This window comes from Carcharodon carcharias, chromosome 3 (assembly GCF_017639515.1).
Source record: "Carcharodon carcharias isolate sCarCar2 chromosome 3, sCarCar2.pri, whole genome shotgun sequence".
Taxonomy (NCBI): Eukaryota; Metazoa; Chordata; class Chondrichthyes; order Lamniformes; family Lamnidae; genus Carcharodon; species Carcharodon carcharias.
Genome location: NC_054469.1, coordinates 2,249,794 through 2,264,389, shown reverse-complemented (window position 1 = coordinate 2,264,389; position 14,596 = coordinate 2,249,794). Strand labels below are relative to the sequence as shown.

Genomic DNA, 14,596 nt, shown 5'->3' with positions numbered 1-14,596 from the left:
CTCCAACCATCGCCCCTTGATGTTCAATGGCATTACCATCGCTGAATCCACCACTATCAACATCCTGGGGGTTACCATTGATCAGAAGCTGAACTGGACTAGCTATATAAAAACAGTGACGGCCAGAGCAGGTCAGAGGCTCAGAATCATGTGATGAGTAACCCACCTTCTAACTCCCAAAAGCCTGCCCACCATCTACAAGGCACAAGTTAGGAGTGTAATGGAATTGCCTGGGTGAGTGCAGCTCCCACAACATTCAAGAAACTTGACACCGTCCAGGACAAAGCAGCTCGCTTCATTGGCTCCACATCCACAAACATTCACTCCCTCCACCACCCAGGAACAGTAGCAGCAGTGTGTACCATCTACAAGATGCACTTTCAAGAGAAAGAAATTAGAGTATGAGAGGAAGGGGGCTAGAAATGTAAAAATGGATAGTAAGAGTTTCTACAGGTACTTAACAAGGGAAAGAGTAAGTAAATTGAGCGTTGGTCCTCTAGAGAGAGAGAATGGGCAGTTAATAGTAGATAAAAAGGAAATGGCAGATGAAATGAACAAATATTTTGCTTCTGTCTTCACTATAGAGGATACAAAAAACATTCCAGTAATAGCTGTAAATCAGGAGGTGGAGGGGAGAGGGGAACTTGGTGAAATTACAATCACTAGGAAAGCAGTACTGAGCAAACTGATGGAGCTGCCGGCTGGCAAGTCTCTGGGTACTGAAGGATTTCATCCTTGTGTCTTAAAAGAAGTGGCTGAGGTCATAGATGCGTTGGTGTTAATTTTCCAAAATGAGCTGGACAATGGAAAGGTTCCATCAGACTGGAAAGTAGCAAATTTAACCCCTCTATTCAAGAAGGGAGGGAGGCAGAAAACAGGAAGCTATAGGCCAATTAGCTTGACGCCTGTTGTGGGAAAGTTGTTAAGGGTCGATCATTAAGGAGGTTATAGCTGGGCACTTAGAGAAACTGAAGGTATTCGGGAAGAGCCAGCATGGCTTTGTGGAAGGGAAATCATGTTTCGCCAATTCATTGGAGTTCTTTGAAGGAGCAACATGTGCTGCGGATAAGGAGGAGCCTGTACTTGGATTTCTAGGCAGCATTTGATAAGGTGCAAAAAAACAATCAAAGGTTATTGCAGAAAATAAAAGCTCACGGTGTAGGGGGTAACATATTAGCCTGGATAAAAGATTGGCTGGCTGGGAGAAAACAGACTATGCAGAAACAGGCCTTTTTCTGATTGGCAGGATGTGACGAGTGGAGTCCCACAGGGGTCTGTGCTGGGGCCTCAACTTTTTACAATTTCAATGACTTAGATGAGGGGAGTGAAGGCCTGATAGCTAAATTCGCAGATGATACAAAGATAGGCAGGAAAGTATGTTGTGAAGAGGACATAAGGAAGTTGCAGACAGATATAGATAGATTGAATGAATGGGCAAAAATCTGACAGATGGAGTATAATGAGGGAAAATGTGAAGTCGTTCACTTTGGCAGGAAGAATAAAAAAGCAGAGTATTACTTAAATGGAGAAGAGCTGTAGAATCCCGAGATACAGAGGGATCGAGGTGTTCTAGTGCACGAGTCATAAAACATTAACATGCGGGTACAGCAAGTAATTGAGAAGGCTAATGGAATGCTATCCTATACTTCAAGAGGAATTGAACATAAAAGTAAAGATGTTGTGTTTCAGTTATACAGGGTATTGGTGAGGCCACATCTAGAATAGTGTGTGCAGTTTTGGTCTCCTTGTTTAGGGAGGGATGTAAATGCGTTGGAGGCGGTTCAGAGAAGGTTTACTAGATTGATGCCTGGAATGAGCAGGTTGTCTTCAGGAAAAGTTAGACAGGCTGGGCTTGTTTTTACTGGAGTTTAGACAAGTGAGGGGTGACTCTATTGAAGTATATAAGATGCTGAACGGTATTGAAAGGAAGTTCTGAGTCTAGAACTAGGGGGCACTGTTTTAAAATGAGGGGTTCACCTTTTTAGGAAAGAGATGAAGCGAAATTTTTTCTCCGAGGATTGTGCGATTTTGGAACTCTCTGCCTCTGAAGGTGGTGTGTGCGGGGTCATTGAATATTTTTAAGCCAGAGGTAGATTGGTTCCCTTGCCTAACAAGGGTCTAAGGTTATCAGAGGTAGATGGGAATGTGGAATTTGAAACACAAACAGATCAGCCATAATCTTAATGAATGGCGGAGTAGGCATGAGGTGCCGTATGGTTTACTTCTGCTCCTATTTTGTATATTCGTATGTTTTGGAAGGTGTTGTCAAAGGAAGCTTGGTGAGTTGCTGCAGTGCATCTTGTAGATGGCACACACTTCTGTCACTGTGCATAGGTAAAGGGAATGAATATTTGTGGATGGGATGCCAATCAAGCGGGGCTGCTTTGTCCTGGATGGTGTTGAGCTTCTTGAGTGTTGTGGGAGCTGCACTCATCCAGGCAAGTGGGGAGTATCCCATCACACTCCCGACTAGTGCCTTGTAGATGGTGGACAGGCTTTGGGGAGTCAGGAGGAAAGTTACTTGCTGCAGGATTCCTAGCCTCTGACCTGTTCTTGTAGCCACAGTATTTATATAGCTGGTACTGTTAAATTTCTGGTCAATGGTGAATCCAGCATGTGGGGACTTTCGGCGATAGCAACGTTATTTAATGTAGGTGGTTAGGCTCTCTTGTTGGAGATAGTCATCGACTGACACTTGTGTGGCATGAATGATATCTGCCACTTATCAGCCCAAGCTTAGATATTGTGCAGACCTTGCTACATATAGGCACAGGCTGCTTCAGTATCTAAGGAGTCACAAATGGTGAACATTGTGCAATCATCAGCTAATATCCCCACTTCTGACCTAATGGAGGGAAGGTCATTGATGAATTACAGAGGATGATGGGGCAAATTGTACAGGGGTGTGTAGAGGAGATTGAGTGAGTGGGGTATTGTCTGTGATGGGCTGTTTGTACTGGGTGTAAAGAGATTGAGCGGATGGAGAAGTGCTGGACTCTGTCAGAGTTAAATATCCTGCAAGTGAGATTCAGCCAGTATCAAGGTTTACTTTTCAACCCATTACCAGGCAACAATCTTTGCACCCAACCCTCCAACGTCGGTCAGCCAGATTTACTGCGGAAAACACCAGTCTAACAGGAACCCCTCCTGAACCAAATGTATCAGCTCAATAGCTGATGGAACTTCATGAACTATTCTTTGCTGAAGGATGCAGAGCTCAATGAAAGATATCCATCCAGGATGAATTCGGTGGGGCAGGGGGTGAAGGTGGGAATAAGGATCAAGAGGGAAAAACAGAACCCAACAAAATCAGATCAGTCAGAATGGGAAGTGTATCAGAACCCTTTTGACTCAAAAGTGAATGACCAAGCTGTTACTGCACAGTCTCTCTCAGTTACTCAGCATCTCGTAATATGGCCTCTGCCAACGAAAATCTCCCACCACAGTGAAGTGTCAGGCTATGTGCAGTGTTTTGCACCCCAGGACCTTGCCACCTCCAAGTATTTAAGGGGTAAACCCCATCACATCACAGACTGGGCATGCAGGTGTAGAGCTGATATAGAAAGGGAACAGTACAGACCTCTTCCTCCTCAATTCGAGCAGGCTCGATCAGCAGATTATTGACTTGATCAAAGGAGACCCCCTGTTAGGACAGGAATCAGCAGAGGCATGCGGATTAGTGGAGCATAGCTTCAACCCAGTCAAAACACAGCCCCTCGATGCAGTGTCGAGGATTGCACCAGGCACACAGACACAAGAAGCACACGCAGACACTGACAGACACAGACAGGACACACCCTGGGCTCACAAATTCTCAGCCCAAGTTTGAGGATAAACCAAGGCAGTAAGTGAAGAAGGTGAGGAATTGGAGTTTGTCTTTTCCTTTGCCCCAGTGCAATAGGTCAGGTCCAAAGAGGCAAAACTGGCTGATGTCCAATTGTCCACCAACTGCTGGGCAATATGGCAGCCTAGTGGTAGGATTTGGGTCAGTATGTCACATCGTAACATTCACAGAGATCAAATCTACAGGCACCTTCTCTGGATTCCTGTCACTTGGAACTTACTCTTAACTAGGGTCCCTTCATCAGAGCAACTGCCCCTCCACCTGTGTTGGAATTAGCTACAGCTAAAGTGACTGTGGAATAATGCACAGCTCCACCGAACCTTCCAGTGTAGGATCAGAATCTCATAACTGAAAGCTCACAATTCCAGTCAACACGATGCTCCAAGCCCAGTCACTCGATGAACATATTTCTCACCGTGTGGGTCAGGCTCAGTCAGAGACACACTCAGCAAATCACTGTGGCTTCACCCTGGACAGTCACTCACAGTGCAGCCACAGTGGGGGCAGCTCAACTCTGACTGAAGCATCTCTCACCAACTGGAAATACTAGGCAGCGACTAACAGCAGAATCTGATATCAATCTGTGGAGAGTTTGGAATGACCAGCTGGTCAGAAACGAATAAACCGACTTCAGAGTGGACAACTGGCATTACATGCCCAGGGGCCAACAGGGTACACACCTCATATAGCACACACCCATTTAGAACACCCCTCCCCACATACTCCATAAAACACACTGCACACGTTCCATATTGAACACCCCCTTCGCCCCCCACACACGTGCCGCACAGCGCGCGCCCCCACACACGTGCCGCACAGCGCGCCCCCACACACGTGCCGCACAGCGCGTGCCCCCCACACACAGTCCACACAGCGCCCCCCACACACGTGCCGCACAGCGCGCGCCCCCCACACACGTGCCGCACAGCGCGCGCCCCCCACACACACTCCGCACAGCGCCCCCCACACACGTGCCGCACAGCGCGGGCCCCACACACACGTGCCGCACAGCGCGCCCCACACACACGCGCCGCACAGCGCGCCCCACACACACGCGCCGCACAGCGCGCCCCACACACACGTGCCGCACAGCGCGCCCCACACACACGTGCCGCACAGCGCGCCCCACACACACGTGCCGCACAGCGCGCCCCACACACACGTGCCGCACAGCGCGCCCCACACACACGTGCCGCACAGCGCGCCCCACACACACGTGCCGCACAGCGCGCCCCACACACACGTGCCGCACAGCGCCCCCCACACACACAGTCCCGCACAGCGCCCCCCACACACAGTCCCGCACAGCGCCCCCCACACACAGTCCCGCACAGCGCCCCCCACACACAGTCCCGCACAGCGCCCCCCCACACACAGTCCCGCACAGCGCGCGCCCCCCCCACACACGTGCCGCACAGCGCGGGCCCCACACACACGTGCCGCACAGCGCGCCCCACACACACGTGCCGCACAGCGCGCCCCACACACACGCGCCGCACAGCGCACCCCACACACACGTGCCGCACAGCGCGCCCCACACACACGTGCCGCACAGCGCGCCCCACACACACGTGCCGCACAGCGCGCCCCACACACACGTGCCGCACAGCGCGCCCCACACACACGTGCCGCACAGCGCGCCCCACACACACGTGCCGCACAGCGCCCCCCACACACACGTGCCGCACAGCAACCCCCACACACAGTCCCGCACAGCGCCCCCCACACACAGTCCCGCACAGCGCCCCCCACACACAGTCCCGCACAGCGCCCCCCACACACAGTCCCGCACAGCGCCCCCCACACACAGTCCCGCACAGCGCCCCCCACACACAGTCCCGCACAGCGCCCCCCACACACAGTCCCGCACAGCGCGCGGCCCCCCCACACACGTGCCACACAGCGCGCGCCCCACACACACGTGCCGCACAGCGCGCGCCCCCCACACACGTGCCCGCACAGCGCGCGCCCCCCACACACGTGCCCGCACAGCGCGCGCCCCCCACACACGTGCCCGCACAGCGCGCGCCCCCCACACACGTGCCCGCACAGCGCGCGCCCCCCACACACGTGCCCGCACAGCGCGCGCCCCCCACACACCTGCCCGCTCAGCGCGCGCCCCCCACACACGTGCCACACAGCGCGCCCCACTCACGTGCCACACAGCGCGCCCCACACACGTGCCACACAGCGGCGCCCCCCACACACGTGCCGCACAGCGCGCGCCCCCCACTCACGTGCCACACAGCGGCACCCCCCACACACCTGCCCGCACAGCGCGCGCCCCCCACACACGTGCCACACAGCGCGCCCCACTCACGTGCCACACAGCGCGCCCCACACACGTGCCGCACAGCGGCGCCCCCCACACACGTGCCACACAGCGCGCGCCCCCCACTCACGTGCCACACAGCGGCGCCCCCCACACACCTGCCCGCACAGCGCGCGCCCCCCACACACGTGCCACACAGCGCGCCCCACTCACGTGCCACACAGCGCGCCCCACACACGTGCCGCACAGCGGCGCCCCCCACACACGTGCCGCACAGCGCGCGCCCCCCACACACGTGCCGCACAGCGCGCGCCCCCCACACACGTGCCGCACAGCGCGCGCCCCCCACACACGTGCCGCACAGCGCGCGCCCCCCACACACGTGCCGCACAGCGCGCGCCCCCCACACACGTGCCACACAGCGCGCCCCACACACGTGCCACACAGCGCGCCCCACACACGTGCCACACAGCGCGCCCCACACACGTGCCACACAGCGCGCCCCACACACGTGCCACACAGCGCGCCCCACACACGTGCCACACAGCGCGCCCCACACACGTGCCACACAGCGCGCCCCACACACGTGCCACACAGCGCGCCCCACAAACGTGCCACACAGCGCGCCCCACACACGTGCCACACAGCGCGCCCCACACACGTGCCACACAGCGCGCCCCACACACGTGCCACACAGCGCGCCCCACACACGTGCCACACAGCGCGCCCCACACACGTGCCACACAGCGCGCCCCACAAACGTGCCACACAGCGCGCCCCACACACGTGCCACACAGCGCGCCCCACACACGTGCCACACAGCGCGCCCCACACACGTGCCACACAGCGCGCCCCACACACGTGCCACACAGCGCGCCCCACACACGTGCCACACAGCGCGCCCCACACACGTGCCACACAGCGCGCCCCACACACGTGCCACACAGCGCGCCCCACACACGTGCCACACAGCGCGCCCCACACACGTGCCACACAGCGCGCCCCACACACGTGCCACACAGCGCGCCCCACACACGTGCCACACAGCGTGCCCCACACACGTGCCACACAGCGCGCCCCACACACATGCCACACACATGCCCCACACACAGTCCACACAGCACGTCCCACACACAGCGCCCCACACACATTCCACACAGCGCGCCCCACACACAATCCACACAGCACGTCCCACACACAGCGCCCCACACACTGTCCACACAACGCGCCCCACACACTGTCCACACAGCGCGCCCCACACTGTCCACACAGCGCGCCCCACACACAGCGCCCCACACACTGTCCACACAACGCACCCCACGTGCTCGTGCTGCAATTCCACCCCCCCCGCGCGCACGCACTGAAACCCCACCTCGCATGTACTGCAGCTCCCACACATACGACATGCATGCACACATTCCACGCACACATGCACACAACAAACATGCACCACATACACACACACCATACATGTGCTTGTGGACAAACCCCCCTCAGAGCAGCCAGCTTGGAAACACAAACACACAGCCCAGCAGGAGGTGCACAAGAGCAAGAAGGGATGAGGGTAATGTGACACCAAAGGAGGAGAGAGAAGAATAATTCTCTAATGTGGAGGAAAACAGAGACCTCGGGGTTTTAATAACTGTGCTAAATCAAGAATTTGAGAGCCCAGAGAACTGGTCAAACAGCAAACACCAATTCTTTAGTTCAAACATTTCCATAGGATTTGAGGGAGATGCAGAAACTGTGAAAGAATAGATCAGTGTGTGCAGCAGCTACACATGAGAGTGTTGACCACCTTCCTCAATGTCTAGGTGGGAATCATTAGGTAATAACTGGGGAATCTCCCAGTTCTCCGTGTTCTCCATGTGCCACAGATGAAGCTAAAATAAAAAGAAACTTTGAATTTCTTCAGTTTAAACACAAAGAAATTCTCTGGGAGTCCAGTCACCTTTCCTGAATGCAAATGGTACTGCCATAAATGAGCCAGCCACCACATGAACAGCCTGTTTCTAAATCAAAGCACATGTCAATCTGCGAGACAGCATACATTCATATTCATGAGGACAGGCTCACGACTGAGTGCAGGATTATGCAAAGGAGTGCACACAAGTGGATAAATACACAATTCATGTATTAGGCGGAGGCCTGTACTTGCAATCATAGAATCATTCAGCACAGGAGGCCTTTCAGCCCCTTACTTCAGTGCCAGCTCTCTCCAATTAATCCCGCTTCCCTACTCTCTCCACATAGCCCTACACCTTTTCCCTCTTCAAATGTTTATCCAATTTCCTTTTGCAAGTTATTTTGAATCTGCTCTCACTGCCCCTTTCGGTCGTGCACTGTAATGTGTACAGAGGTTGCATTTGACCTTATTTATGGCCTTTTACATCCCACCACCCACACAGAATGACTGATGCTCCTTGCACTCCCACAGCACTTAGTCGGGTTCCTTTATTTTGCGTATGGTTTAAAAACCCTACAATCAAGTCTGACTGCAAAAGACATAGGTGGATAGAGTGTGCAGACTGCAGAGAGGCAATGATAAAAATGGAGCACACTCCATCAACCATGGAGAGGGAAATACTGCAGCTGACTGTGGGAAGACAGGTACAGTGTACAGAGATAAAAGCAAAAAACCGTGGATGCTGGAAATCCAAAACAAAAACACCTGGAAAAACTCAGCAGGTCTGGCAGCATCTGTGGAGAGGAACACAGTTAACGTTTCAAGTCCGCACAGATGCTGCCAGACCTGCTGAGTTTTTCCAAGTGTTTTTGTTACAGTGTACAGAGCACCTGCCTGTGCATGGACAGGATTCCTGGGACTTCCCACTGCATGCTAGTCTCAGATCCTGGCCTGCAAGTAGGAAATGTGAGAGTGGATGTGACATGCCGGTCTGTTATGATTCATACACTAAGAAATGGGAGGTTAGTCAGTTAGTTTATGACATGACAATCAGTGATACCGATAATCTAGACTGCAATTATTAACTGGAGATCAAAGGAGACTGAGAGAAAAAGATCCAGAGAGTGAAAGAGATCAAGATACAGAGAGAGAGAGAGAGCGCGAGAGAGAGAGAGAGGCAAAAAGCCAAAGGTACAAAGGTGCAGAAAGCAAGAGTGAGAGACAGGCAGCAAGAAAAACAGACAAAGGTAGAAAGAGAGTAAGAGAATAAGTGACCCAGATAAAGAACAGACAAGCACAAGAGAGAGGTACACAAACCCACCCACATGGAGGAGGAGGATGGTGGCCAGGAAAGAAACAATAAAGGTGGGGGGAGCAAGCAGAATATGTGGGGTGGGAAGGCAGTCAGAAAGAGAGAGAGAGTCAGAAGAACAGTGAGTACAATAGAGAAGTATATAAAGAGAGGCATATACACACATGTGAAACAGTGAGTCAGATAGGCAAACAGGGATACTACAACAAACATGGTTACTGTATGAGAGGGAAGAGAGGGATTAGGGGAGTGAGAGATGAATATTGAGGGCTATATGGGTGAGTGGGAGAGTCTGCATAAAATAAAACAAAGGCAACGCATGGGAGTGGGGGGACAGGATAGACAGGCAGCAGAGGAGCTAGACTCCCTAGTTTGAAAGGGAGTCAGTTGTTATTGAATACTAACCTACTCATTCAACTTCATGCAATCAATCAGAGTCTCAGCAGTAACAATACATAACACATGCAGGAGAATGCAGCTAGTACTTCTCACCAGTCAGTAATCGGGGGAAAGTAACCTCACAATAAACCACAACAGATGATTCAGCAGAACACCAGAGAGTGCACCTGACATCAGATCAGTAAACTGAGTGAAAAAGGATTCCACACAGGCGCACAGGGCACCAGCACAGAGCAGGGTCAGTGGAGCCATGGGTTATACATAGGCACAATGCACAGACACCAATGGCTCCACCCGGATACAGGGCATCGTAACCGGGGTGGGGCTGCGTGGGAGAGGGAGAGAGGCAGGGGGTGGCTCCACACGGATACAGGGCACTGTCACCGGGGGTGAGAGAGGGAAGGAGGGAGGTGGGAGGGTCCACACAGATACAGAGCAGAGTCAGTGGGGGTGGGGGAGAGAGAGGGAGAGGGAGGGGGAGGGGGAGCGGGAGAGGGAGGGGGAGGGGGAGCGGGAGAGGGAGGGGGAGGGGGAGGGGGAGGTGGGGGAGAGAGTGGGCGAGGGGGGAGGGGCCGAGGGGCCAAGGGGCGAGGGGGAGACGGGGAGACGGGGAGACGGGAGACGGGAGAGGGGGAGAGGGGGAGAGGGAGATCCACACGGATACAGAGCACGGTCACTGGGAAGGGGGACGGTTTGGGGGAAGGGGGCTCACACACATATAGGGGTAAACTGTGCAGTGCAGCATTGTAACACTGAACACTCCCCCCTGTTTGAAAGCACTGGTTGCATGGAGTGATGTTTAATCACAAGTTGGTTCCTGTTCCCCCTCTACTCTGGAGATCCAGCTGACTCTCAGTCAGGTGCAGGAGTATCTGGTGTACTACTCAGTGAAATGACCATTCTCACATACAATAGGTCTCCTGTGGGTTAACCCTGAATACAAAGAACCAAACCGATAGGCTATCGAAATCTGCCAAACTTCCTGGAACATTGAAACACCAACTGACGCACAACAGGCACAGGAATCATGGACAAGTGCCAGCTATGATGGACTGAACGGCAGCCATCAACCCTTTCACTGGCCGCTGTTCACAATATCATGGTGCTTGTTCCAATCTGATCAGTCAGGCTGCAACAGAGGCACTTCCTGAAGTGAACAATTAACGGCAGCTACATGTCACAGCAGTGGAAGGGTTAATGCAAGTGACAGCCACTCAAGCTGCCAGTACACAGAAAGGCCTGTATACCGCTGTACTAGCCCCCCCAGCTCCCTCCCAGTGTCAGGGTTCCAGGCCGTTGCTTCCATCCTACCTTAACCGGAGGCTGGGAGAGCCTTTCGTCTCTAACCTCCTGACCATCATCCAGCTGGGTCACGTCTCCATCCAGGCAGCAGCTGGACTTGAAGGCCTGGTCACCTTCCTCCTGCAGCTCAGCGCTGGGTAAACCCTGGAGCATGGCCAGCACCGCCTCGGGTTTGGGTAGTTTGTTGATCTTAAACTGCTTCTTGTAGTGAGGGGTGTCCTTCCGGATCAGCCGCTGCTTCTCAGGGATGAAATCACCTTCGCAAGCTCCTTCCTCCTCACCCCGTATCACAGTGTCTTCAGTGAAACGCACCATTGGCTGGAATTGACACACAACCTGTTACAGGCCTAGTCTAAAGGGCAGCAGTGTCAAAAGACAGGAGAATATGCATTTTGATAGCACCGTTATCAACAGCAGAATGCCCCAAAGTGTTTACAGACAATTAAGTGATTTTTGAAAAATAGTCACCATTGTAATGAAAGAAATGCAGCTGGCAATCTGCACACAGCAAGGTCCCCCTGATCAGTAGCAACATGACAGTCACCAGAGAATTACGTTTCAAAATGTTGGTTGAGGGATAAAGAGCACTTGGGAAAACTCTACTGCTGCTCCTAGAATAGTGGGATTATTAAAATCCACCAGACATGGCAGGTAATTTAGTCTCATACAGAAAACACCCCTGCAACCATCCCCAGTACTGACCCTCCGACAGTGCAGCACTCCCTCAGTACTGACCCTCCGACAGTGCAGCACTCCCTCAGTACTGACCCTCCGACAGTGCAGCACTCCCTCAGTACTGACCCTCCGACAGTGCAGCACTCCCTCAGTACTGACCCTCCGACAGTGCAGCACTCCCTCAGTACTGACCCTCCGACAGTGCAGCACTCCCTCAGTACTGACCCTCCGACAGTGCAGCACTCCCTCAGTACTGACCCTCCGACAGTGCAGCACTCCCTCAGTACTGACCTCCTGACAGAGCAGCACTCTCATGGTCATGCCATTATTGGAGCATTGTCACCGTTAGTGTATAAATATTTAATAGAACAAAAGGCAACAGGGCTTTGTTCTGACATTGTCACCTCAAAGTATCCGTCTTCATCATCTTGCTCCTCGTTCTTTTCTAACATGTCACTGCTCTGTTCCACTGGGATCTCTTCATCTGCTGGAGTGTCCATTTCCAATTCAGGTTCCTCCTCGCCCAGAGAGATCCCACCATTGGACATATGGGACTCCTGGCTTTGGTTCGATAACGCACTCAGCCTCTTTTCCTGTGGAGAAAGGAAATACCCAATTACTTTACAACCAAACACTTGGCACAGGAACACCCCAGAGTTGGCACCCACACTCCCTGGATCAGCACATCCTGCACCGCAAAGTTCAGGACCAGGAGACGCAGCGCCTGCTCTCCCCGAACCAGGAGACGCAGCGCCCACTCCCCCCTGGACCAGGAGTCATATCGACCACTCTCCCCAGACCAGGAGACGCAGCGCCCACTCCCCCCGGACCAGGAGCCCCTGCACCCAGTCCCCCTAGACCAGGAGTCCCTGCACCCACTCCCCCCGGACCAGGAGCCCCTGCACCCAGTCCGCCTGGACCAGGAGTCCCTGCACCCACTCCCCCTGGACCAGGAATCCCTGCACCCACTCCCCCCTGGATCAGGAGCCCCTGCACTCATTCCCCTTGGACCAGGAGCCCCTGCACCCACTCCCCCCGGACCAGGAGGCCCTGAAAGCACTGACCTGTGGCTCTGGTGAGTCAGGCGATGAGGGTTGGTCGTGGGCTTTCATGGTGAGTGCTTCTCCCCTCCGTTCCTCAATGGCCTGTTTCATCACCTTCAGCTCACTGGGGTGTGGTGTTGCTCTGCGCTGTAACCGGCCCTACAGACATGCAACAGAAAGATCCCAGCAGGTTACAGTAGCATCTTGTACTGAGCTCATTTAACATTCACATGTTCACAGGCAGCAGGATGAACACACACACCTACATTTGGAAAGTCAGCTGCTGATGCCAGCCTCTCTCGGTTTTACAGCCCACCTTTACCGGGATCAAGGAGACAGAGCAGCCAAACACATCTAATCAATCTGCACCACCACCCCCGGACCAGGAATAGATGGACCCACTCCACATGGACCAGGAGTCCCTGTCCCCTTTCCCCTCAGGACCAGGAGTCCCTGCCCCCTTTGCCCTCAGGACCATTGCAATCTCAGGAAGCTCACCCGCCTCTCTGCTTCCTCTTCATTCTCCTCATCATCATTCGGTTCTTCCTGGAACTGGATCACACTGACTCGGTTCAGGTTGGGCTCTGTCCATGCTTCATCCAAGCTGTCATTCAAGAGATTTTCTGCAACCAAAGGAATCGGAATCAGGGTCTATGATCATTGATCAATGCAGAAGAACGGGTTTAATAATCCAACCAGGAGGGACCGGGATTAACAAAACCCCCCACCCAGGAGAGACTGGGATTAACAAACCCCCCCACCCAGGAGAGACTGGGATTAACAAACCCCCCCACCCAGGAGAGACTGGGATTAACAAACCCCCCCCCAAGCAGGAGAGACCAGGATTAACAAACCCGCCCCCCACCCCAGGAGAGACCGGGATTAAAAATGCCCCCCCAGGAGAGACCGGGATTAACAAACCCCCCCCACCAGGAGAGACCGGGATTAAAAAAGCCCCCCCAGGAGAGACCAGGATTAACAAACCCGCCCCCCACCCCAGGAGAGACTGGGAGTAACAAACCCCCCCCAGGAGAGACTGGGATTAACAAAACCCCCCCCAAGAGAGACCAGGATTAAAAAAGCCCCCCCAGGAGAGACCGGGAGTAACAAACCCCCCCCAGGAGAGACTGGGATTAAAAATGCCCTCCCAGGAGAGACCGGGATTAACAAACACCCCCCCACGAGAGACCGGGATTAACAAACCCCCCCCCACCCCCAACAAAGGAGAGACCGGGATTAACAAACCCCCTCCCCCAGGAGAGACCGGGATTAACAAACCCCCCCCCCCACCCCAGGAGAGACCGGGATTAACAAATCCCCCCCCCCCAAGAGAGACCGGGATTAACAAACCCCACACCCAGGAGAGACTGGGATTAACAAACCCCACACCCAGGAGAGACTGGGATTAACAAACCCCCCCACCCGAGAGACCGGATTAACAAACCCCCCCACCCGAGAGACCGGGATTAACAAATCCCCCCAGGAGAGACCAGGATTAACAAGGCATCCCAGCATTCACCAGTCTTGTGTACACGGCTGCATATTAGGGAATGAACTGCATATTCATTAGGCATTGAGCTGAGTGACCACCACTAGTTTGTCTGCATATTGAGTCATTGAGGTTAACCTCCTGCTAAAGAGATCAAATTCCTAATGGAACTTCTTAGCAAAGGAGTTGCTGTTCATCCAGGGCCCACTGACCCAATAACAGTCAATGGTTTGTGTAGAGTAAAGCACCTCAGCGTTAATCTGTACAAGAGCAAGCGTATCAGGATCAATGGACACTTTCTTAAAATTCATTCACGGGATGTGAGCTTCGCTGGCTGGGCCAGCATTTATTGCC

General features: G+C 53.9%; 1 protein-coding gene across 14 annotated transcripts in view; it reads right to left on the bottom strand.

Moving 5' to 3' along the window:
* The window catches only part of scrib (scribble planar cell polarity protein), a 482,984-nt gene that overhangs the window by 357,231 nt on the left and 111,157 nt on the right, over positions 1–14,596 (bottom strand). For 12 of the 14 annotated variants that reach the window (XM_041183767.1, XM_041183772.1, XM_041183773.1 and 9 more), the window contains exons 12-16: positions 13,252–13,376; positions 12,775–12,912; positions 12,115–12,303; positions 11,045–11,353; positions 3,581–3,643 (exon numbers count right to left, since the gene is read on the bottom strand). In XM_041183767.1, the coding sequence (XP_041039701.1) occupies positions 3,581–3,643; positions 11,045–11,353; positions 12,115–12,303; positions 12,775–12,912; positions 13,252–13,376 (824 nt within the window). The remainder of the gene's footprint in view (positions 1–3,580; positions 3,644–11,044; positions 11,354–12,114; positions 12,304–12,774; positions 12,913–13,251; positions 13,377–14,596) is intronic. The other 2 variants (XM_041183771.1, XM_041183776.1) reach the window with 1 other exon arrangement.